We start from the raw sequence: 24,923 nt of genomic DNA, 5'->3' as shown, positions 1-24,923 counted from the left end.
GAGATAGTACATCTCCCTGTCTGGGGATAAGTACATCTCCCTATGTGGGCAGTTAGTACATCTCCCTGTCTGGGGAGTGAGTACACCCTATCTGGGGAGTTAGTACATCTCAATGTCTGGGGAGTTAATACATCTCCATGTCTGGGGGTCAGTTCACCTCCCTATCTGGGGAGTTATTTCATCTCCCTGTCTGGGGAGTTAGTACACCCTATCCGGGGAGTTAATACACCTCCCTATCTGGGGAGTTAGTACATCTCCCTATCCGAGGAGTTAGTACACCTCCCTATCTGGGGAGTTATTTCATCTCCCTGTCTGGGGAGTGAGTACACCTCGTTATCTGGGGAGTTAGTACATCTCCCTATCCGGGGAGTGAGTACACCCTATCTGGGGAGTTAGTACACCACCATGTCTGGGGAGTTAGTACATCTCAATGTCTGGGGAGTTAATACATCTCCATGTCTGGGGGTCAGTTCACCTCCCTATCTGGGGAGTTATTTCATCTCCCTGTCTGGGGAGTTAGTACACCCTATCCGGGGAGTTATTACACCTCCCTATCTTGGGAATTAGTACATCTCCCTATCCGGGGAGTTAATACACCTCCCTATCTTGGGAGTTAGTACATCTCCCTATCCGGGGAGTTAATACATCTCCCTATCCGGGGAGTTAATACACCTCCCTATCTGGGGAGTTAGTACATCTCCCTATCCGGGGAGTTAGTACACCTCCCTATCTGGGGAGTTAGTACATCTCCCTATCTGGGGAGTTATTTCATCTCCCTGTCTGGGGAGTTAGTACACCTCGTTATCTGGGGAGTTAATACATCTCCCTATCCGGGGAGTTAGTACACCCTATCTTGGGAGTTAGTACATCTCCATGTCTGGGGGTCAGTTCATCTCCCTATCTGGGGAGTTAGTACACCACCCTATCTGGGGAGTTAGTACACCTCCCTATCTGGGGAGTTAGTACATCTCCCTATCCGGAGAGTTAGTACACCCTATCTGGGGAGTTAGTACATCTCCATGTCTGGGGGTCAGTTCATCTCCCTATCTGGGGAGTTAGTACACCCTATCTGGGAAGTTAGTACATCTCCCTGCTTGGGGAATTAATACATCTCCATGTCTGGGGGTCAGTTCACCTCCCTATCTGGGGAGTTATTTCCTCTCCCTGTCTAGGGAGTTAGTACAGCCTATCTGAAAGGATGAAACAGTGGTAAAATGTTGTTTAACTATATCAGTTAGATGAAGAAAGGAGCTATTCTCCTAGATGCCTTTTGTTTAATACTTTATAGACATAATATGAACAATGATGATGTAGTGCGTGGGAGGTTATGAATCTTGGTTGCTCAGCACTATTCTTCAACCATTAAGTGAAAATCTGAGGTATGTGTTTCTACAGAAGCTCAGTTCACCCTCCATCCTGTGTTTTTTTTTCATTTGAAACTTGAGCATATTACTCTACTCCCAGTTTATGATAACATGCAACTGGCTTCCTGCATTTTGTTCAGTGAGGTAGCCACACACCAGTTCACGAAAGATAAAGCCAGAGAAACAACTGATAGTTTTAAAATCAAGTACCTTCAATCATTCTATTTATGGGTAACAGGAGCCATGTTTACAAAGACTAGATGCTAGAACTGATTTGGTCTAAATCATTTCAGAAAAAGATGAAAAACAAGGACTTGCATTGCAACAAATTTATATTGATTATAAACAATACAGAAAAATCCATCCTTATCAAAGATACTTGTTTATCAAAGTTCTCATGCACAGACACTGCTAATGCCACTGATGATAGAATGTATGTGTCTACAGTCTTTGTCAATGTAATCAATCTTAATGTTTCAACAGAATCCGTTGGAAAAATGGAGATTCCCAAGGTCCAGCATTTCTGATAGAAGAATTGTTCCAGTTTCCTTTAACTTTGGCACGGAAGGACAGTAGTTATCTCTGAACATTTGAAGATGAATGAGGAAAATTTCTTACCTAGAAAAGAAAAAGGTCAATTAAAAGACAGAAAAAAAATACTGAAATACTTACCTGTTCGTCACCTGTGTTAAAACAATTGTAAAAAAACATCCATTATACCAACAAATCTTATTCTGTAGTTACTCTTTCAAAACATATTTCTGAAAAAATTTAATTGCATGGCTTTCAAAGTAAAATGCTGATGATTTATGAAGATATCAACAATTCAATAGGCCAAAATGATCCAAATTTCAATGGGTAAATATATATATCAAACATATGAAAAAAAGTTTACTGTCAGTAAAATTTATAGCGTCAAACTAAATGCCTTATAATTTCCAATTTATATTTGTTTACCGCTCCTTTCAAACCTTCTTTCAGCATATCAATATTCAAATATTTCACTAAAAAGATCCAAAAAACTCTAAATTGCTATCAAATAATCACTCAGATTATTTTCATTTATGAAAAGTATTCATGTCCTCAAAAATACATTGTAGTGAAGCGATAAACAATTGTGTTTAATTGTAAGAAATATACGGTGAAGATACTGTAGGTGTCAGAGGGATTGATGAACAACCTTGAGAAGTCAAGTCCTGGCTCCGTAGGAGGACGTGCCACCTAGAAAACAAAAACAAGTCACCAGTAATATGCCTTATTAACAACACTTTAAGGGGGCTCACCAAAAACTTTTCTCTTATTTCAACTTGTATTGCTATATCACTGAAAACATTTCTCCGATTTTTAACTCCGTTGTTTATAAGAGAAATGTTTTAAATGCCTTTTAGCCAATAGCTTCTTTTTCAACATAAAAATTTCCTATTTGAACATTTGAATGATGCTTTTGAACTTTTGAAAAAAAATTCTTATATGGTATGTATATGAGCCCCCTTAATCTTCAAATGAACATCAGAGGCCTGAGAAGGGTACACCAAAGTTTGGCATCTGCAGGGTATATTGGAAGCATCAAAGTTTGCTATATGGATAATTAATAGTTTTTTCTTCTGTTAAAGAATTATTTTCCCTTCAATATTAAGGCAATCAAGTGTTGAGCATGCAGTATGATAATCAGACATCATTCCAACAAAAACATAGGCGATACAAACCTTATATGTGCAACACTTGTATTGAACATCGTGTCTTGGGATAAAAGATTCAATTTTAGACAATTTAAGCATCAGACCTACTATGACAACATAGCATCCTCGTTTAGCGTCACATGCTGCTCTAGAAAACCTGTAGCTTTATTTTCATTATTCGATTACATACTAAAGGAGGTACTTCTAGGGTAATTTTTCATATTTTTAATCGAGATATTACTTAAAAAAATATCAAATTTATTTCTTTTGTTTATGTTCTGGATTATTGACAAGTGCATGAAAAGTTATTAATATATTATATAATTTTAAATCGAACATGTTTACATTATACTAGATAATAAGATCACTTATAGAATAACACGATTCTTTCCTCTATCTAATCTTTCTATGTAAACTTTATAAAGCTATCTCATTCTTGTTACATGACGATTCTTTGCTCTATCTAATCTTTCTATGTATACTTATAAAACTACATAAATATATACTTAGTATTTTCGACACAAACGCAGTATTTAAATCATCTGTTTTCAATTTACTATGGTAAAGAAGAGGAAAAATCAGAACCAAACAAAACATTAGACTTATCTGATGTATTCAATTCAAGCCTGTTTGACCGAGTGAGTTTTATTGTCTCTCATTCTTGTTGAATTAAGGTGCTAACTTGGTTAAACTATTTCATTCTTGTTAAATACGATTCTTGCCTCTATTTAATATTTTAAAGTAAACTTCATAAAACTATCTCATTCTTGTTAAATTTTTCAATCATTGGTATTCAAAGGGGTGGTGGTCTGTGCAGTTTTTTCCCTTTGGAATATGAATGATAACAAAATTTCTCATGCATGTATCTGTTTCAACTAAATCTGACCCTTGTGCATATTACAAATCAGACAGTTTCTGAAACAAAAGTGAATGGGCACAATGTAATAAAATATTTAGTCATGCATGTCAATAAATAAGACTGTCATGTCCAGGAACGGGTAACATTACATGATCTGTCATAGTTGACTGACTCCCTGTTTCCATGGTAACATGGGCTGCCATTGTAGCTATAATTGCGTGACCAGTCGCTTCTGAAGAGGGAACAGCTCTCGAACCAGACGGATGCAAAAGAGAAGAATTACACTATCTGAGAAGGATTCTTCCCGGTATTAACAACATGTTTTGTCATCAACTCTTTTGTACAGCATCAATCCAGTTAACCCATGATAAAGTCAAAATCTTATGTAACACTTCTCTTGGAATTTGTGTAATATTCTCAAAAGTTTTTTTTGAACAATAGGTTACTAGGAAATAGGATTTTTTTTTCCACAGACTTCATATTTTCTTTGAAAGATTATTGCTTTACTCCAGTTCTTAATAATCATTAAGATGTAAATCATATATGAGTTTTTTACAGTAATTTTCATAACTTTGATCAGTTTCAACAATGAGTCATTTATGAAACGCACTGCACATTTGAAGGAATAAAGAGTAAATATGCATGTACATGTACAGTGTATACTTATTATTTAAAGATGCAAATTAAGAGTTTCTGGAGAAAACAAGACTTCCAATTCAGTAGAAAAGGCAATATTCTAAGAAAATATTGGAATGTAAATCAAAATCTCACGAGTAAGAAATGTAGTTACCACTCAATACAACAGGAAAACTTAAGAAACGGCTTGGAAATTTTAATCCATAGTTGTATCTGTCCAAACGGAAAGAAATATACAATTTTAGAGATTTTCACCTCTCCGAATTCAATATAACAAATACAGATGGTGGCTACAGACTTAAAAAGTTAGAACAGACCTTAATAACATAATACCACAGCCATGTAAACAGTAGTCTACAATTCACATTTGGCACAATGTACGAGACACTTGTTTGAACAATGATGAATTATTTCTGATATCAAATGGACAATAGCTCTGTCTTTTCTTCCCCTACTACATGTATAGAAATTGTTTTGGTACCTTAAAACAGTAAAGTGATCAAATCTAGTTTTTTTCCCTGTAAGATGGCTAATTTGTGTTCTAAAATGGTTAATGATAATGATATGTAAAGTGTAAAGACTTATCTGAGTTATATGACAACCTAAGTTGTCAACGGCAGTAAGAAGTAGGTCTGGCCTAAGCTTGCCTGACCTGGAATGAAAAAGTCAATATAATTTAGGAAAAGAACCTTTGATTCCAAATCATGCCTAACTATAGAATGGCAAAAATACTATGAAATGATAAAAAAAATAATTAAAATACAAAAAATGAAAAAAAAAAGAAAAAAATTTATTGAGAATATAAATGACAATATACAATATAACTTTACCCTTCACTTTGATTTTCATGTAAATGTTTTTAAAATCTAAAAAGAAAAAAAAATGGTACCACTGAGAGAGACATCATTTAATTACAAGTAAAATAAAAGTATTGCAATTTATACAATATTACAATATAATAGATTTTTTATATTGCCTCAACTTGCATTCAATCTTGAAAATATCAAACTTTACCTGTACAGAAAGATATAACTGTTTCCCTTCCAATTATGGGTATTGACAGAGTGTGAAAAAAGTAGGACTTACCTAGTATAGTACAAACATACACAGGTGTTGCACAAGCCTAGAACTAACCTGGGACATGTTTAACATAAAGACTGAAACATATCAAAAAATACACTCGGTCTCATACTCATGGTTACCTTTGAAAAACCTTTTCCATCATTACAATTAACAAGGTGAGTGATTGGTCCATTCATAATCACAGCCTTCCATCAAAACATAATACAAGCTCTGTGATTGGTCCATCACATCATCTTTGATTTCATGGAACATATCTGTTGTTTCATTCACTGAAATGTAAACACATAATTATCATAATGTGTAATACAGTGCATGGTATCAATTATGAACAAAATCACCTTTCTTCATCCTTTTACAAGAATATCACATCTGTGTTAGTTTCAAATGTAAACTTGGTGTATATAGAAGAAAAACAGCAACATTGATCCCTGTAAGAAAAACACGTAACTCAGGTATCATATTTTACCACCACTAACATTTCGTTCTTACCGCCACAAACATTTTGTAACTTTCCATGGAGTCATATATTCCAATGTAAGGGGAATATTCCACGGTATAGGTTCACCTGTGTTTGTAAATTCACATCACATTTGACAAAATATTTCCAAAATTACCAGTCAATCATTTTGTCTTTCTTAACCAAAAACTTATCAGTCCACTATCTCAAGTATCAAGAGTCAAGGTAGCTGTCATCACATCGTAAAAATGGCCTAAATCTTCTCCTGAATAAAAGGGTGAGTGAGAGCCTGGTTAATGGTGATCCTCTTACTAGGGTCCATCATAAGAACCTTTTCAAGAAGGTCCTTCAGTTGTGTCACCTTCCTCAGCTGGTCGTCAGGGAGACGCTGATAACCAATCAGCTCTGCCAGAAGATCCTTCGATGGGTTGATCATGCTCAGAACTGTCACCTTCTCCTGTAAATACGAAAGTGGCCAGCTGACTTGTATGACAACATAATACTATACATCCTGTCAACTCTTCAGACATGTATAACTTACAGATTAACGTACCTGTTATGTGTCTTTGTAGATATGGAAGTGAAATACATTGAAAGTGAGGTATAATTGAACCTACCATGCATGTCACTTTGTAGAAATTTGAGATGTGACTTTAAAGTATATCAGTGAGGTGTGACTTTGTAGATATGTATCACTACAATTCTTCAGAAAAAAAAAAGACTATGTTAAACATATATAAATCACAAACACACAAAGAATAAAACACCTCACAAGAGAGATAACTCTTCCCACTCTAGTTAGACTAGTCAACATGTACAGTGAAGACAGGTGTGTCCCCAAGGGTTTCAGAGCAGAATTCTCGCTGCTGAAACTGTACACATAAAGAAACGACACACAAAATACACAAACAAACTCTACACCCAAAGACCCTACATTCAGTGCAGATTACACATAAAAAGTAACTTCAGGGTACAAAGGTCATGGACTGTTTTGCAGTCAGATTCAGGTCTTCTATCCTGGCTGGTAGCATATGGAACCCTATAATTATTTCTTCAGAACTGTTTACTGAACACTCACCATAGGGTCATATATCAAACTCATCTCCAATACTTGCATTCATGATTAAAATTTTATCTAACAATGAGAAGTGCAATATCACACACTTGCTGGAACATCAGAAAACTACACAACACTATATATAACAGGTAGGATTCCCAGACATTAGCAAAGTGAATAAGTAATTTAGTCCGTATGATGAGAAAGGTTTCAAGATGGGACAACAACAAAACCTTAGTTAAAATTGCAACTGCACTAATCTAACCACTAACTACTAACCAAAGTATGGCGGATGGGACTCTAAATGGTGGTTCGTGTGAGGAATGTCCAATCTCGAACATAAAAGATCCACCTGTGGTTATCAATAATAAGAGTAGGCGCTTAATGCCGCCCAGAGGCCCAAATAATTTATGACTTTATTCGGCCTTAATATCATTATCATAACCATAATCAGGCATGGACTTCTAAATTTCCCAATCTAAAAATAAGGACTCAGAATTAGGACAGCTTAGATGTTTGGACAGTACACCATAGATAGGACTCCCACCAGCACTGAAAGTCCAGACACTCAACACCAATCGGCCTGCGAGTCATCTCCAAATTCTAGACCAACCCACACACAGACAACTCCACCCAATGAGGTGTAGCACACACCTCTCATGTTGCCAGAGAATCGACCTCAGTCGGTCAATTGGACAACACCTGGCAACAGGAAGAGTCATGGAGAACGTAAACCTTCATCATCATCATCATCATCATCATCATCATCATCATCATCATCATCATCATCATCATAATTGTAGATATGCCAGTGGGATGTGAGTTTGTAAATATGTAAGTAGGGTGTGGCTTTCTGGACATCTAAGAAAGGTGTAACCTTTTAGACATGTAAGCGGGGTGTGACTTCGTAGATATATAAGTAACGTGTGACTTTGCAGACATGTAAGTAAGGTGTAAATTTGTAGACATGTAAGTGGGGTGTGAATTTGTAGACATGTAAGTGGGGTGTGACGTTGTAGACTTGTAAGTGGGGTGTGACGTTGTAGACTTATAAGTGGGGTGTGACGTTGTAGACATGTAAGTGGGGTGTGACGTTGTAGACATGTAAGTGGGGTGTGACATTGCAGACACATAAGTAAGGTGTAAATTTGTAGACATGTAAGTGGGGTGTGGCTTTGTAGATATATAAGTAACGTGTGACTTCGTAGACATGTAAGGTGTAAATTTGTAGACATGTAAGTGGGGTGTGGCTTTGTAGATATATAAGTAACGTGTGACTTCGTAGACATGTAAGGTGTAAATTTGCAGACATGTAAGTAAGGTGTAAATTTGTAGACATGTAAGTGGGGTGTGATGTTGTAGACTTGTAAGTGGGGTGTGACGTTGTAGACTTGTAAGTGGGGTGTGATGTTGTAGACTTGTAAGTGGGGTGTGATGTTGTAGACTTGTAAGTGGGGTGTGATGTTGTAGACTTGTAAGTGGGGTGTGATGTTGTAGACTTGTAAGTGGGGTGTGATGTTGTAGACTTGTAAGTGGGGTGTGATGTTGTAGACTTGTAAGTGGGGTGTGATGTTGTAGACTTGTAAGTGGGGTGTGATGTAGACTTGTAAGTGGGGTGTGATGTTGTAGACTTGTAAGTGGGGTGTGATGTAGACTTGTAAGTGGGGTGTGATGTTGTAGACTTGTAAGTGGGGTGTGATGTTGTAGACTTGTAAGTGGGGTGTGATGTAGACTTGTAAGTGGGGTGTGATGTTGTAGACTTGTAAGTGGGGTGTGATGTTGTGGACTTGTAAGTGGGGTGTGATGTTGTAGACTTGTAAGTGGGGTGTGATGTTGTAGACTTGTAAGTGGGGTGTGATGTAGACTTGTAAGTGGGGTGTGATGTTGTAGACTTGTAAGTGGGGTGTGATGTAGACTTGTAAGTGGGGTGTGGCTTTGTAGACTTGTAAGTGGGGTGTGATGTTGTAGACTTGTAAGTGGGGTGTGATGTTGTAGACTTGTAAGTGGGGTGTGGCTTTGTAGACTTGTAAGTGGGGTGTGATGTAGACTTGTAAGTGGGGTGTGATGTTGTAGACTTGTAAGTGGGGTGTGATGTAGACTTGTAAGTGGGGTGTGATGTAGACTTGTAAGTGGGGTGTGATGTAGACTTGTAAGTGGGGTGTGATGTAGACTTGTAAGTGGGGTGTGATGTTGTAGACTTGTAAGTGGGGTGTGATGTTGTAGACTTGTAAGTGGGGTGTGATGTTGTAGACTTGTAAGTGGGGTGTGATGTTGTAGACTTGTAAGTGGGGTGTGATGTTGTAGACTTGTAAGTGGGGTGTGATGTAGACTTGTAAGTGGGGTGTGATGTTGTAGACTTGTAAGTGGGGTGTGATGTTGTAGACTTGTAAGTGGGGTGTGGCTTTGTAGACTTGTAAGTGGGGTGTGATGTTGTAGACTTGTAAGTGGGGTGTGGCTTTGTAGACTTGTAAGTGGGGTGTGATGTTGTAGACTTGTAAGTGGGGTGTGATGTTGTAGACTTGTAAGTGGGGTGTGATGTTGTAGACTTGTAAGTGGGGTGTGATGTTGTAGACATGTAAGTGGGGTGTGATGTAGACTTGTAAGTGGGGTGTGATGTTGTAGACTTGTAAGTGGGGTGTGATGTTGTAGACTTGTAAGTGGGGTGTGACGTTGTAGACTTGTAAGTGGGGTGTGGCTTTGTAGACTTGTAAGTGGGGTGTGGCTTTGTAGACTTGTAAGTGGGGTGTGATGTTGTAGACTTGTAAGTGGGGTGTGATGTTGTAGACTTGTAAGTGGGGTGTGATGTTGTAGACTTGTAAGTGGGGTGTGATGTAGACTTGTAAGTGGGGTGTGATGTTGTAGACTTGTAAGTGGGGTGTGATGTAGACTTGTAAGTGGGGTGTGATGTAGACTTGTAAGTGGGGTGTGATGTTGTAGACTTGTAAGTGGGGTGTGATGTTGTAGACTTGTAAGTGGGGTGTGGCTTTGTAGACTTGTAAGTGGGGTGTGATGTTGTAGACTTGTAAGTGGGGTGTGATGTTGTAGACTTGTAAGTGGGGTGTGATGTAGACTTGTAAGTGGGGTGTGATGTTGTAGACTTGTAAGTGGGGTGTGATGTTGTAGACTTGTAAGTGGGGTGTGATGTAGACTTGTAAGTGGGGTGTGATGTTGTAGACTTGTAAGTGGGGTGTGGCTTTGTAGACTTGTAAGTGGGGTGTGATGTTGTAGACATGTAAGTGGGGTGTGACGTTGTAGACTTGTAAGTGGGGTGTGATGTTGTAGACATGTAAGTGGGGTGTGATGTTGTAGACTTGTAAGTGGGGTGTGACGTTGTAGACTTGTAAGTGGGGTGTGATGTTGTAGACTTGTAAGTGGGGTGTGATGTTGTAGACTTGTAAGTGGGGTGTGGCTTTGTAGACTTGTAAGTGGGGTGTGATGTAGACTTGTAAGTGGGGTGTGATGTAGACTTGTAAGTGGGGTGTGGCTTTGTAGACTTGTAAGTGGGGTGTGATGTTGTAGACTTGTAAGTGGGGTGTGATGTAGACTTGTAAGTGGGGTGTGATGTAGACTTGTAAGTGGGGTGTGACGTTGTAGACTTGTAAGTGGGGTGTGGCTTTGTAGACTTGTAAGTGGGGTGTGATGTAGACTTGTAAGTGGGGTGTGATGTAGACTTGTAAGTGGGGTGTGATGTAGACATGTAAGTGGGGTGTGATGTTGTAGACTTGTAAGTGGGGTGTGGCTTTGTAGACTTGTAAGTGGGGTGTGATGTAGACTTGTAAGTGGGGTGTGATGTAGACTTGTAAGTGGGGTGTGATGTAGACTTGTAAGTGGGGTGTATGTAGACTTGTAAGTGGGGTGTGATGTAGACTTGTAAGTGGGGTGTGATGTAGACATGTAAGTGGGGTGTGATGTTGTAGACTTGTAAGTGGGGTGTGATGTAGACATGTAAGTGGGGTGTGATGTAGACTTGTAAGTGGGGTGTGATGTAGACTTGTAAGTGGGGTGTATGTAGACTTGTAAGTGGGGTGTGATGTAGACTTGTAAGTGGGGTGTGATGTAGACTTGTAAGTGGGGTGTGATGTAGACTTGTAAGTGGGGTGTGATGTAGACTTGTAAGTGGGGTGTGATGTAGACTTGTAAGTGGGGTGTGATGTAGACATGTAAGTGGGGTGTGATGTTGTAGACTTGTAAGTGGGGTGTGGCTTTGTAGACTTGTAAGTGGGGTGTGATGTAGACTTGTAAGTGGGGTGTGATGTAGACTTGTAAGTGGGGTGTGATGTAGACTTGTAAGTGGGGTGTATGTAGACTTGTAAGTGGGGTGTGATGTTGTAGACTTGTAAGTGGGGTGTGGCTTTGTAGACTTGTAAGTGGGGTGTGATGTAGACTTGTAAGTGGGGTGTGATGTAGACTTGTAAGTGGGGTGTGATGTAGACTTGTAAGTGGGGTGTGATGTAGACTTGTAAGTGGGGTGTGATGTAGACTTGTAAGTGGGGTGTGATGTTGTAGACTTGTAAGTGGGGTGTGGCTTTGTAGACTTGTAAGTGGGGTGTGATGTTGTAGACTTGTAAGTGGGGTGTGATGTAGACTTGTAAGTGGGGTGTGATGTTGTAGACTTGTAAGTGGGGTGTGGCTTTGTAGACTTGTAAGTGGGGTGTGATGTAGACTTGTAAGTGGGGTGTGATGTAGACTTGTAAGTGGGGTGTGATGTAGACTTGTAAGTGGGGTGTATGTAGACTTGTAAGTGGGGTGTGATGTTGTAGACTTGTAAGTGGGGTGTGGCTTTGTAGACTTGTAAGTGGGGTGTGATGTAGACTTGTAAGTGGGGTGTGATGTTGTAGACTTGTAAGTGGGGTGTGATGTTGTAGACTTGTAAGTGGGGTGTGATGTTGTAGACTTGTAAGTGGGGTGTGGCTTTGTAGACTTGTAAGTGGGGTGTGATGTAGACTTGTAAGTGGGGTGTGATGTTGTAGACTTGTAAGTGGGGTGTGATGTTGTAGACTTGTAAGTGGGGTGTGATGTTGTAGACTTGTAAGTGGGGTGTGATGTAGACTTGTAAGTGGGGTGTGATGTAGACTTGTAAGTGGGGTGTGATGTTGTAGACTTGTAAGTGGGGTGTGATGTGGTAGACTTTTAAGTGGGGTGTGGACTTGTAAGTGGGGTGTGATGTTGTAGACTTGTAAGTGGGGTGTGGCTTTGTAGACTTGTAAGTGGGGTGTGATGTTGTAGACTTGTAAGTGGGGTGTGATGTTGTAGACTTGTAAGTGGGGTGTGATGTTGTAGACTTGTAAGTGGGGTGTGATTTTGTAGACTTGTAAGTGGGGTGTGATGTTGTAGACTTGTAAGTGGGGTGTGATGTAGACTTGTAAGTGGGGTGTGATGTAGACTTGTAAGTGGGGTGTGATGTTGTAGACTTGTAAGTGGGGTGTGATGTTGTAGACTTGTAAGTGGGGTGTGATGTTGTAGACTTGTAAGTGGGGTGTGATGTTGTAGACTTGTAAGTGGGGTGTGATGTTGTAGACTTGTAAGTGGGGTGTGATGTTGTAGACTTGTAAGTGGGGTGTGATGTTGTAGACTTGTAAGTGGGGTGTGATGTTGTAGACTTGTAAGTGGGGTGTGATGTTGAAGACTTGTAAGTGGGGTGTGATGTTGTAGACTTGTAAGTGGGGTGTGATGTTGTAGACTTGTAAGTGGGGTGTGATGTTGTAGACTTGTAAGTGGGGTGTGATGTTGTAGACATGTAAGTGGGGTGTGATGTTGTAGACTTGTAAGTGGGGTGTGATGTTGTAGACTTGTAAGTGGGGTGTGATGTTGTAGACTTGTAAGTGGGGTGTGATGTTGTAGACTTGTAAGTGGGGTGTGATGTTGTAGACTTGTAAGTGGGGTGTGATGTAGTAGACTTGTAAGTGGGGTGTGTAGTTGTAGACTTGTAAGTGGGGTGTGATGTAGACTTGTAAGTGGGGTGTGATGTAGACTTGTAAGTGGGGTGTGATGTTGTAGACTTGTAAGTGGGGTGTGATGTTGTAAGTAGACTTGTAAGTGGGGTGTGATGTTGTGTGATGTAAGTGGGGTGTGAGACTTGTAAGTGGGGTGTGATGTTTGTAAGTGGGGTGTGACTTGTAAGTGGGGTGTGATGTAGACTTGTAAGTGTGTGATGTAGACTTGTAAGTGGGGTGTGATGTAGACTTGTAAGTGGGGTGTGAGTAGACTTGTAAGTGGGGTGTGATGTTGTAGACTTGTAAGTGGGGTGTGATGTAGACTTGTAAGAGGGGTGTGATGTTGGGGTGTGATGTAGACTTGTAAGTGGGGTGTGATGTAGACTTGTAAGTGGGGTGTGATGTAGTGTGAGACTGTAAGTGGGGTGTGATGTTGTAGACTGTAAGTGGGGTGTGATGTAGACTTGTAAGTGGGGTGTGATGTAGACTTGTAAGTGGGGTGTGATGTAGACTTGTAAGTGGGGTGTGATGTAGACTTGTAAGTGGGGTGTGTGGTAGACTTGTAAGTGGGGTGTGATGTAGACTTGTAAGTGGGGTGTGATGTTGTAGACTTGTAAGTGGGGTGTGATTTGTAGACTTGTAAGTGGGGTGTGAGACTTGTAAGTGGGGTGTGATGTTGTAGACTTGTAAGTGGGGTGTGATGTAGACTTGTAAGTGGGGTGTGATGTTGTAGACTTGTAAGTGGGGTGTGATGTTGTAGACTTGTAAGTGGGGTGTGATGTTGTAGACTTGTAAGTGGGGTGTGATGTTGTAGACTTGTAAGTGGGGTGTGATGTAGACTTGTAAGTGGGGTGTGATGTAGACTTGTAAGTGGGGTGTGATGTTGTAGACTTGTAAGTGGGGTGTGATGTAGACTTGTAGACTTGTAAGTGGGGTGTGATGTTGTAGACTTGTAAGTGGGGTGTGATGTTGTAGACTTGTAAGTGGGGTGTGATGTTGTAGACTTGTAAGTGGGGTGTGATGATGTAGACTTGTAAGTGGGGTGTGATGTAGACTTGTAAGTGGGGTGTGATGTTGTAGACTTGTAAGTGTGTGATGTAGACTTGTAAGTGGGGTGTGATGTTGTAGACTTGTAAGTGGGGTGTGGATTTGTAGACTTGTAAGTGGGGTGTGATGTTGTAGACTTGTAAGTGGGGTGTGATGTTGTAGACTTGTAAGTGGGGTGTGACTTGTAAGTGGGGTGTGATGTAGACTTGTAAGTGGGGTGTGATGTTGTAGACTTGTAAGTGGGGTGTGATGTAGACTTGTAAGTGGGGTGTGATGTTGTAGACTTGTAAGTGGGGTGTGATGTTGTAGACTTGTAAGTGGGGTGTGATGTTGTAAGTGGGGTGTGATAGACTTGTAAGTGGGGTGTGATGTTGGGGTGTGATGTTGTACTTGTAAGTGGGGTGTGACTTGTAAGTGGGGTGTGATGTTGTAGACTTGTAAGTGGGGTGTGATGTTGTAGACTTGTAAGTGGGGTGTGATGTTGTGGGGTGTGAGACTTGTAAGTGGGGTGTGATGTTGTAGACTTGTAAGTGGGGTGTGATGTTGTAGACTTGTAAGTGGGGTGTGATGTTGTAGACTTGTAAGTGGGGTGTGATGTTGTAGACTTGTAAGTGGGGTGTGATGTTGTAGACTTGTAAGTGGGGTGTGTTGTTGTAGACTTGTAAGTGGGGTGTGATGTTGTAGACTTGTAAGTGGGGTGTGATGTTGTAGACTTGTAAGTGGGGTGTGATGTTGTAGACTTGTAAGTGGGGTGTGATGTTGTAGACTTGTAAGTGGGGTGTGATGTTGTAGACTTGTAAGTGGGGTGTGATGTTGTAGACTTGTAAGTGGGGTGTGATGTTGTAGATGTTGTAGACTTGTAAGTGGGGTGTGATGTAGACTTGTGGGGTGTGATGTAGACTTGTAAGTGGGGTGTGATGTTGTAGACTTGTAAGTGGGGTGTGATGTTGTAGACTTGTAAGTGGGGTGTGATGTAGACTTGTAAGTGGGGTGTGATGTAGACTTGTAAGTGGGGTGTGATGTAGACTTGTAAGTGGGGTGTGATGTTGTAGACTTGTAAGTGGGGTGTGATGTTGTAGACTTGTAAGTGGGGTGTGATGTTGTAGACTTGTAAGTGGGGTGTGATGTACCGAATTAAAACACTTCACAGTGTGGTGTGGCGTTGTAGACTTGTAAGTGGGGTGTGATGTAGACTTGTAAGTGGGGTGTGATGTTGTAGACTTGTAAGTTGTAAGTGGGGTGTGATGTTGTAGACTTGTAAGTGGGGTGTGATGTTGTAGACTTGTAAGTGGGGTGTGATGTTGTAGACTTGTAAGTGGGGTGTGATGTTGCAGACACGTAAGGTGTACATTTGTAGACATGTAAGTGGGGTGTGACGTTGTAGACATGTAAGTGGGGTGTGTTTAAACTTACCCTGTGTGTCACTTTATCCACTTCGTGGTACAGGAAGTTGTAGCTGGGATCAAAATGTTGGTCCTTAAACATACCCTTCCTGATCATCTTGTTGGGCATCTTGCCCTTAACGTCCATCATATATTTTAACATCTCGTTGTTAGAGGAGCCAGGGAAGAGGATTTTACCTGTGTACAGCTCGAAGATGGTAGCCCCTACAGACCACAGGTCAGCACTGTGATGGTACCCCATTCCAATGATGATCTCCGGGGCTCGGTAGAAACGACTCACCAAATATGGTGTAATGTCATTCTCAGAAACATGGGAGGCAGAGCCAAAGTCACACAACTTTAAAAGTAATTTAGATTCATTCACCTGGAAGGTAAGAACTTTTCATTGAGAACAAATTTGGTATAAACAAAATAAAATTGATTAAAGTATATAAAAATTTTGAAACATATTTCTTAAATACCTCTTTCAAATTCATAGAAACACTTATTCTAAGAAAACAATCAGTCACTCCTTTTTGCCTCAAACAAAACAGAATACTTAGGTTTAAAAGATCTTAAAATCACAATAGCTTTTTAACCTTTATCATTCATATTTTCAGACTGAAAAAGGAATCTCAAAGCTGAAAACCATCAAATCATTTTTGACAGAGATATGAACTTAAATAAAAGTCTAACCAAAGTTTGAAGTACAGCTAAGGGATTTGGAATGAATGATAAAAATAAGATGCATAATAACATGTAAAGTTACAAATATTTCCTTTAATTGTTCTCAAGGCCCTGTTTGCTCATTTTAGAGTTGACAGTGAAAATTTCAGATATGAATGACATGAAATAGAGGACATCCTATCATAAATTCCATGGCTACATATTTTGACAGTTCAGACTGGAATGATAAAAGAATTACTTTTGTTTAAAGATCAATTTGTTTTTTCCTTTATTAACTCTAAAACATCAACAGACTCTGAACAAGCACAGCCTGGCAGATTTATACACACCAGAATATTGTCAGGTTTAATGTCGGCATGGAGGATGCTAGCCCTCTTCAGGAGTTTGAGGGCCAGAAAGAGTTGCTGGGCATAGGAACGTACTGCTTTGATGTGTAGGCCAATGTCTTTCCCGTATTTCTTCAAGACTTCTCTAAGGTTCATACTGGTACAAAAAGCATCAAAATTAACATCATCCAGGTTCGTACTGGTACAAGCAGACATTAAAATTATAATCATCCAGGTTCGTACTGGTACAAACAGACATTACAATTAACATCATCCAGGTTCGTACTGGTACAAACAGACATTAAAATTAACATCATCCAGGTTCGTACTGGTACAAACAAATGTTAAAATTATCATCATCCAGGTTTGTACTGGTACAAGCAGACATTAAAATTAACATCATCCAGGTTCATACTGGTACAAACAGACATTAAATTAACATCATCCAGGTTCGTACTGGTACAAGCAGACATTAAAATTAACATCATCCAGGTTCGTACTGGTACAAGCAGACATTAAAATTAACATCATCCAGGTTCGTACTGGTACAAACAGACATTAAAATTAACATCATCCAGGTTCGTACTGGTACAAACAGACATTGAAATTAACATCATCCAGGTTCGTACTGGTACAAACAGACATTAAAATTAACATCATCCAGGTTCGTACTGGTACAAACAGACATTAAAATTAACATCATCCAGGTTCGTACTGGTACAAACAGACATTAAAATTAACATCATCCAGGTTCGTACTGGTACAAACAGACATTGAAATTAACATCATCCAGGTTCATACTGGTACAAACAGATGTTAAAGTTATCATCATCCAAGTTCGTACTGGTAAAAACAGACATTAAATTTAACATCACTCAGGTTCATGTATTGGTAAAAACAGACAATATATTAAACATCACTCAAGTTCATATTGGTAAAAACAGACATTAAATCTAACATCACTCAGGTTCATACTGGTAAAAACAGACCATTGGTACTAAATACTAATCTTATTTTGAAAACATGTAGTAGTCTATTTATTATTGCAAGCAGGGAAAATCATATTTTCGTTTTCACTTGATAAAAAAGGTTGTCAAACTGCACAGTTCTGTTTAAAATCCAGTACATTACTACTTTTTTCACTTACCTCAAAGATTCGAACACAAGGCAAAGATGGTTTTTGTGGAAAAAGTGTCTGTACAACCTCAAGCAGTGGAATTTATCATCTGGATCAGCATCATTTAGCTTCCTCAAAAATTCAAGTTCCTTCAGACCTGTCTTGTGCCTAAAAACGACCATATAGAGGGTCAAATATATAAACCAACAGAACATTTAGAACAAAGTATCATCAATACCACAAGATTCTTTTTCTAGGGTAACATATACTATGACTTTTCCAACTGTCTACTAAATATTACATTTCCCCTCTCAAACTTCAAACCCTTGTGTCACAAACTCAAGCACTTAGACCAACCCACCCGTCAAGGAGATGGGCACAGTATGATTTACAATGGTTCTGTTCCAGTTTCATTTTTTCCTCTTGATTATATTTTTGTATGCCTCATATTGAATCAGGTGGAAACGTCATTCAACATTGGAGACTTACCGAAAAACAATCCCTTACTTTTTTTTTCATATGGCTGCATTCGGTTAAATTGATTTCAGATCAATCCTAAAATTCAACATGCACAATTATGGTCCTCAGAGAACTTACTTGTGAAATTTAAGAAAGCTAACAACCTTTCACTTAGGGAATAAAATATGGCTACCAACCAGTCATCATCAGTTACAATCAATCTTAATTCTGTATCTGTGAACCAACTCTGTTGAATTTTCTCAGAAACAAATCCAGTCAGGCCTATCTTCAACATCACCAATTTTTAACTCTCAAAATCATTAAAGGCCACCAATCACACATCTTATGTCTCCAACCATTTCAAAAAGTAATATCAACCTATGATCATGGGCGAATTTCAGAAAAATTATATGAAAATACCACTAACAATAAAAAGCTATATTTCTAAAATTCAAAATGTCTGCTTGATGACAATCTTAGTTTTGATCATCCTGAAACCCAATATTAGAAATCAAACCAGATAACTAACAACTGAATTTTGACAAAGGTCCCCACTTAATTATTAAAAATTGCAGTTACAAACTGCAAATCAAAAAACTGAAGAACTTAGCAAATAATCTGTTTTGTACTGAGAAACAGTACTGACAACCTTTTGATTTCAAAATCCAAGTGGTTGCACATGGATTTGATGTATATGGGATTATTAATCTAGATAAATAAAACTGTGAGGGGTCTTAGCTTGTATTAAGTAAGAAAAAAGATCACAGCCTTTTTTTGTTAATTCGACTGTATTTGATCCACCCATGTTTTTTCCTTACCACAGATTGATACTTACATCATTTCATTGTTTCTGATGATTTTTATAGCCACATCTTGTCCAGTCCTGGCAGTGTCACGGGCCCGTACTACGTTACTGAACACCCCCTGTCCCGTAAAACCAAACACTGTGTAACGTTTGTCCAGGCTTTCACCAATACGTACTCCTGTAGGAGAAAACATATTCATGTTACCATGGAAATCATCATTTGAGAAACAGAATAAGATTTCAATGTATGTTTTGAAATTATCCACAGACAACAACAATCAATAAGAACGACCATCTAGAATTTCACATTGGTCGTAAGTATATTCAAACAGAAATTCATCGCATCATGGAAATATTCTACGATGAAGATTATGTCTACATTAACACCATATGATTTTATATAGATTGTAAAGAATTGTTATGAGGAAATTTAATGAAACCAGACATCATGTTTTAACCTACTAACCCAATGAAGAATACTGAAGTCATTTCGTTCTTCCAATATTTAATGACACTCAAAACCCTTGGTTTTTGTAATGTTCAAGTAGCCAGTCCCTGTTACTTACTGTAGTAACCCTCGGCATCATCCCAGTTGTCTGTGAGGTTTGCATTTTCATGAGCAGATGACATAAACTGGTAAGCACTACTTGGACTTTGCTGCAATCAGTAAAGAATATTAAATGAACAAAACTTTATCATTTTATGGAAACATCAAAAGACACAATTTATTATTTTTACCGTAATGCTTCTATTTGCAGATTTCTCTTCGATCAACACTCGAAATTCTTACAATCAAAGGATCTATTTTATCCATCAAGAAACAAATACATCACCAGATAAGACACGATTTCATTCTTGTAATACATATATTTTGTGGTGATTTGTACAGTAATTCCTTCAATGCATTTTGTTTCCTATTAGATGTAAAAAAAAACATGCTTTATTCATTATGTTTTTACAATATCTTACATTGAAGATGTAATTTTCATTGAACATATCTGTGGTTTCAGAGAACATATCCGACTTCTTGAGTGCAGACTTCTCTGGCTCTGACACGGCCTTTTCTGGATGATAAATAGAAACATGAGTAAGGATATGTCAACATCATATAAAATGCTCAAGCACATTAAAGAGTATTTGTACATGAGCATTGAAGCTTACCATGACCAAAATAAGTAAAACAACTTTGGATTTTTTTATGACACTAGTACAAGGTAACACAAAGCAAACAGCTTTTACCCTCCAAATTATTGGAAATTCCCATTAAGAACAAAAAGCCTTGAACAAAAGTATTAACAGTAATTATGACTTACCTCCCTTGGTGTTGATTGCTGTGACATCTTGCAATGTTTCCCTCTTTTTGTCCATGGACTCCTCAAAGTCGTATATGTCCTCCTCACCTACAAGGTCATCACTGTCAGAAGAGGAAGAAGAGTCACTACCACTGTGGGTGGCCATGGTCTCCCCACCATCTGTGGTCAGACGACTATCCTCCTCATTATCCTCTGTTACCACAGGTTTCAGTTTCTATAGAAGATAATGATTTGTTATATCAAAATTAATTATGAGCCACTTCTTTTCACATGAAAACTGAAAAAGCTGCAAATCATTTCATTCTTGTTGAGTTTCATATACATCATGTACACAGTGATTTTTCTGTCCTGTTTTACTGCCAAAAATAGGCTATTTCCCTATCAAACACTATGCTATTTTCCCAAACGGATAAATAATCAAGAATATCTTCCTTATTTTAAAGAGAGCATTACTACAATTTTCCAAGTTATACAGACAGAGGCTGTTGTTAAGAATCACAAAAAGATGAAGAGTTTATGATAGGTAATCCAATTTATTTCATAACAAGTGAGACATTTGTATTGCCTTTAGATAATCAAAGACCTTATATAAAAAAAATCCCCACCTAAACATCTGCTTTTGTTAAAATCCAATCAACCACAAATTCCAAAATAACTTTCTTTTCCATATATATTGGCAGATTAATCTTCATAATTAATTAATTGTGTTTTGGACAGGGTTTGTCTCCCAGAACCTTTGACATAAACTTAGCAACGTATTTGGTATTTGCTTATATATATTATCCAACAGGAGATATAAAATATAAAAGTTGACATCCATGTTTTATTTATAGTAGCCATTGAATAGGTTGTTTCCCACACCTACTGCTATATAGCATGTGTGTTTCTCTTAAATAATTATGCTATTGATCCAATGACCAATCCATAGATTACAGTGCAACATACCAATTTAGTTTTATCCTTCCAAAACAAGTACTATCTATAGCATACATCACACTTTGTCCCAATTTTTATAATTCAACTATTACCTGTAATAAAGCCTCCCTTTCTTTCCGCCTTTTCTCTATCAGTGCATCCTCATCATCTTCATCACTCGAGAAATCAAGGTCTAATCTGTTATATAGAAAATGTAATCTGCGGTCATGGCTGACTACTTGAACTTTTTGTAAGAAAATTTAAGGAAAATAAGGAAAAATGGAAAATATTTTAAAAATCACAAAGAATTATTTATACTTAAACTCACAAAGATATTTTGACCAAATCTGTTAAACCCATTGAGCAATCATATACATATGACTATCTTATTTACATACTTGAAATTGTAGAAACACCAATTAATGATAGCATTCAGATTTCCTCTGAATTTTTAAAAGCTGATATTGACATATCCATATTTTTTTTTCATTTCTTCCTCTCCCAGCCCTTACAAATCCTACACAGAAAGACTTACTCCTCGTCAGATTCTTCCTTGCCCTTTATCATGCCCTCCGACAGACTTCCTTTAAACTTGTCTTCAGGTTTGTCTTTTGACCGATTGTGTCGATCACGTGATCTACTTCGCCGTCCACGGCGATCTCTGCTTCTATCAGTGTCATATGTTCGTCTGCAAATTACCAATTAGATTCAGCTGTGAGAGTATTGAGTTTTCTATATAACATAAGGTAGTATGAACATACTTTAAAGATTTCAGAATATCTCAAAAATAGATAGCTCAGACACAATCAGTGCAGGCATTTAATATCAGAATTTTACCCGTGAATACACATAACTGCATATGATGCATGGCATTTTATTTATTGATATTTGGACATGGTAACACACAACCAACAGAGGCAGGCAATTTCTTATTTGAACCCTTTCTAGGCATAAGAATTAATACTGCCAAAACAGGATACAGTATTTTTTTCATTCTAGAATCATATTTGGTTTGAGTTTATCTTACCAACAACAAAATAGAATCATTACGTAGAACTGTAAATCAATGCTTTACCTATTCCTTCCAGGAGACCTCCTAAATCTATCCCCTAACCTTCCTGGAGACCTCCGATCAGGTGATCTTCTTCGTGTTGGTGAAGAACGTTGTGAAGGGGAAAGTCGACGCAAAGGAGATCTTCGGCTAGGTGAAGATCGTCGAGCAGGTGGAGATCGTCGAGCAGGTGGAGATCGTCTGGGAGGACTTCGTCGACCGGGAGATGGTCGTCGAGATGGAGAAGATTGTCGTAAAGAAGAAGATCGTCTTTCGGGTGATCGCTTCCTTTTCCACTCTATGTCTCTCTCATCTTCTCTGACTCTCCTTTCATCCATTCTGCTACTTTCCCTAGAGAAAATGTATACAAACAGAAAATTAGCAAAACAAAAGACTTTGTGTATAGATACCTCATACAATCCCTACTATGTTTATATTTAATGCTGGATTGTTATCAACATTGATACGAACATTTGGTGGAAATTTTGAGAACACTATAAGACTTCAGATATTTAATATTCCATGGCAGTTTTCTTTATTAGAAAACAGGCTTACTTGCGGGGTGAAATTTCTCTCTCTTTGGGAGATCTTCGTCGGACGGGTGACCTACTTGTAGGTCTGCTGCGTTCCATCCTGTATGCCCTATCATCACGTTCACTTTTGTGATCACGATCTTTATCAGTGGTATGATTGTCATGTCTCCCTTTTGGAGACTTACTCCTTGATATTTTCTTTCTACTTGAGTCTTTTTTCTCTTTGTTTCTCCTGTCTTTACTTTCATTTCGTATATGACTACTATCACTTCTTTTACCCTTTTTGCTACCAGAATTTGATTTTTTCATATTTTCTACACCAGTAATTTCAATATCTGAAGTTGCCTCGATTTCTTCCGTCTCTTTCCTTTTATTTGCTAAAGCCATTTCCAACATTTGCCATTCCCGTCTTTTCACTTTTTCTGCCTTTGTTTCCTCATGATCAATCTCCCCTTCTTCTTCTTCCTCCTCTTCACTATCTGCATAACCCTGTGCGATAAGGTTCATGGAATTAACCATTGATTCGTCCCCTTCAGCATTCAGAACTGCTTTCAGAGCTTCTCTAGCAGCCTCTAGTTTTTCTAAATCACTGTCTTCAAGACGCATTTTCTTTTTTGGATGAGGATTTTCTTCAGTTTTATCAGTTTTATGCTTCTTACGCTTGTGCTTGTGCTTGTGTCTGTCACTTCCATGCTTATGTTTGTGTTTATGTTTGTGTTTATGTTTTTTCTTATCTTTCTTTGATGTGGGTGCCGATGGTTTAACATGTGCTTCACTTCTTAGCTCTGTAGTGTCATCCTCACTGCTGGTTGTCTCCCCTTCACTGAAACACAAAAATTATTGTTTTTTAAGCAATTGTAAATGATAAAGCAGGATTTCATTTCACTGAAATACACATGGTAAAGCTCGTTGTCCGAGACCACAGGGTTTACATGCACCACAGCTGTACTCAAACGGGTATTTATTAGCTTGACATATACTGAGAAATTCACTTATTATGATCTAAGATATTGATAGTATGATATCCTGCTTATTTATATATTTCCTTGCACTGAATATTTCCTACATAAATCAAGTATCAAAATTTTTTAAAATGTCTAAAATCTTTGATGTTTTCTGCTCACAATTGGTTTTCATAAGCTAAAACCCTAGATAAGCATCTGTATTGGACATGACACAATTTTTCCCCTTATTGATTGCCTGTCTGAGGCCCTAAGGCTGCCTAGTCCTACCATTTATGGGTAAGTTCACCCCTTGCAATCATTAAAGAGATGATGTCATGTGATACATGTATTGACTGTAGGTAGGACAACAAAATATTTGTAGTCAATGCCGGTTATACAAACAAGTTTATTTAGAAAGAAACCAAAAATCCCTGCAAAATATGAATGCTCTCCCTCCCATACATTATGTGACCTTTGATCTTTTAACCTGGACTAATGCTCATCTAATGTCACAAAATGGGCATTACTACATGGATAACACTATATGTCCCCAACTCAATAAAAGTGTCTGAGATGCGAGTTTATAAAAGATACAGAGGTGATGTCTGGATACAGAAAATTGGTCCTACATAGATATAGGAGATTTTTAGCTGAAAAGAAAAACTCGCCACCTTTCTAAGGTTAACATTCGTGTTTATACACATCATTGCAACAGAAATATATATCTTTCTGACCGAGAAACACGAATGGGCCAGATATTTGGACAAGACAAGGTTTTCTATAAAATAAGATAAATGTACATCACAGAAGAAATAACTTTACAGGTTGACCTATTCTTCTGATTTTATAGATACGTTGCGATAGGCCCAAATAGTTCTCAGGTCATTGACTCTAGAACGTGTATAACTAATAGGACTATATATTCTTAGAGGAGATGGTGTGTAGGAAATTCAATGTATGTATCCAATTGTATCCAACAAAGACGAAAATGTACTTTTCATTTGCTCTTCAAAATTCACATTAATTTTCCAGATAATTCTTCGTTACAAAACTAGTACTAGCCTAACCTAAAACCCGCTGCCTCATTGATTTTAAAAAAATTACTTTTGGCCCTGAAATTATCAACATTGATCTTGCTATAAGTTCACTTAGTACATATGATTATTTACAAAGAACAGAATCATGATGTTGATTAATGTTTAAGTCGTATAATACCTCAAATTTTCTTTGTATTCGCTGTCCACAAGGTTTGTTCCGTTCGCCATTTTTCTACGTA

The 24,923-nt window shown here is 38.2% G+C and overlaps 1 protein-coding gene across 3 annotated transcripts; it reads right to left on the bottom strand.

Annotated features, from left to right (window-relative positions):
* Window positions 1-1,678: 1,678 nt before the first annotated feature.
* On the bottom strand, window positions 1,679-24,915 carry LOC132557502 (serine/threonine-protein kinase PRP4 homolog). 3 transcript variants are annotated; one of them, XM_060221992.1, is made up of 15 exons: window positions 24,863-24,915; window positions 22,726-23,526; window positions 22,195-22,521; window positions 21,655-21,807; window positions 21,233-21,317; window positions 20,205-20,418; window positions 19,861-19,955; window positions 19,458-19,548; window positions 18,922-19,069; window positions 17,658-17,795; window positions 16,514-16,667; window positions 15,529-15,882; window positions 5,741-6,535; window positions 2,545-5,190; window positions 1,679-1,982 (listed from the first exon to the last, which is right to left on the bottom strand). In XM_060221992.1, exons 1-13 carry the CDS (start codon window positions 24,910-24,912, stop codon window positions 6,332-6,334), a joined length of 2,814 nt encoding a protein of 937 aa, XP_060077975.1. In that variant the 5' UTR covers window positions 24,913-24,915; the 3' UTR covers window positions 1,679-1,982; window positions 2,545-5,190; window positions 5,741-6,331. The 3 variants fall into 3 exon arrangements, with proteins under 3 accessions (XP_060077975.1, XP_060077977.1, XP_060077974.1); XM_060221994.1 differs by having other exon boundaries at window positions 1,679-5,190; window positions 5,741-5,890; window positions 6,111-6,535; XM_060221991.1 differs by having other exon boundaries at window positions 1,679-5,190.
* Window positions 24,916-24,923: the final 8 nt, after the last annotated feature.

Source organism: Ylistrum balloti, unplaced genomic scaffold, assembly GCF_031769215.1.
Source record: "Ylistrum balloti isolate Yb309-2 unplaced genomic scaffold, AGI_CSIRO_Ybal_v1 Utg370682, whole genome shotgun sequence".
NCBI lineage: Eukaryota > Metazoa > Mollusca > Bivalvia > Pectinida > Pectinidae > Ylistrum > Ylistrum balloti.
Note: the sequence above shows the minus strand (reverse complement) of the source record. Positions and strands in the feature narration are given on the sequence as shown.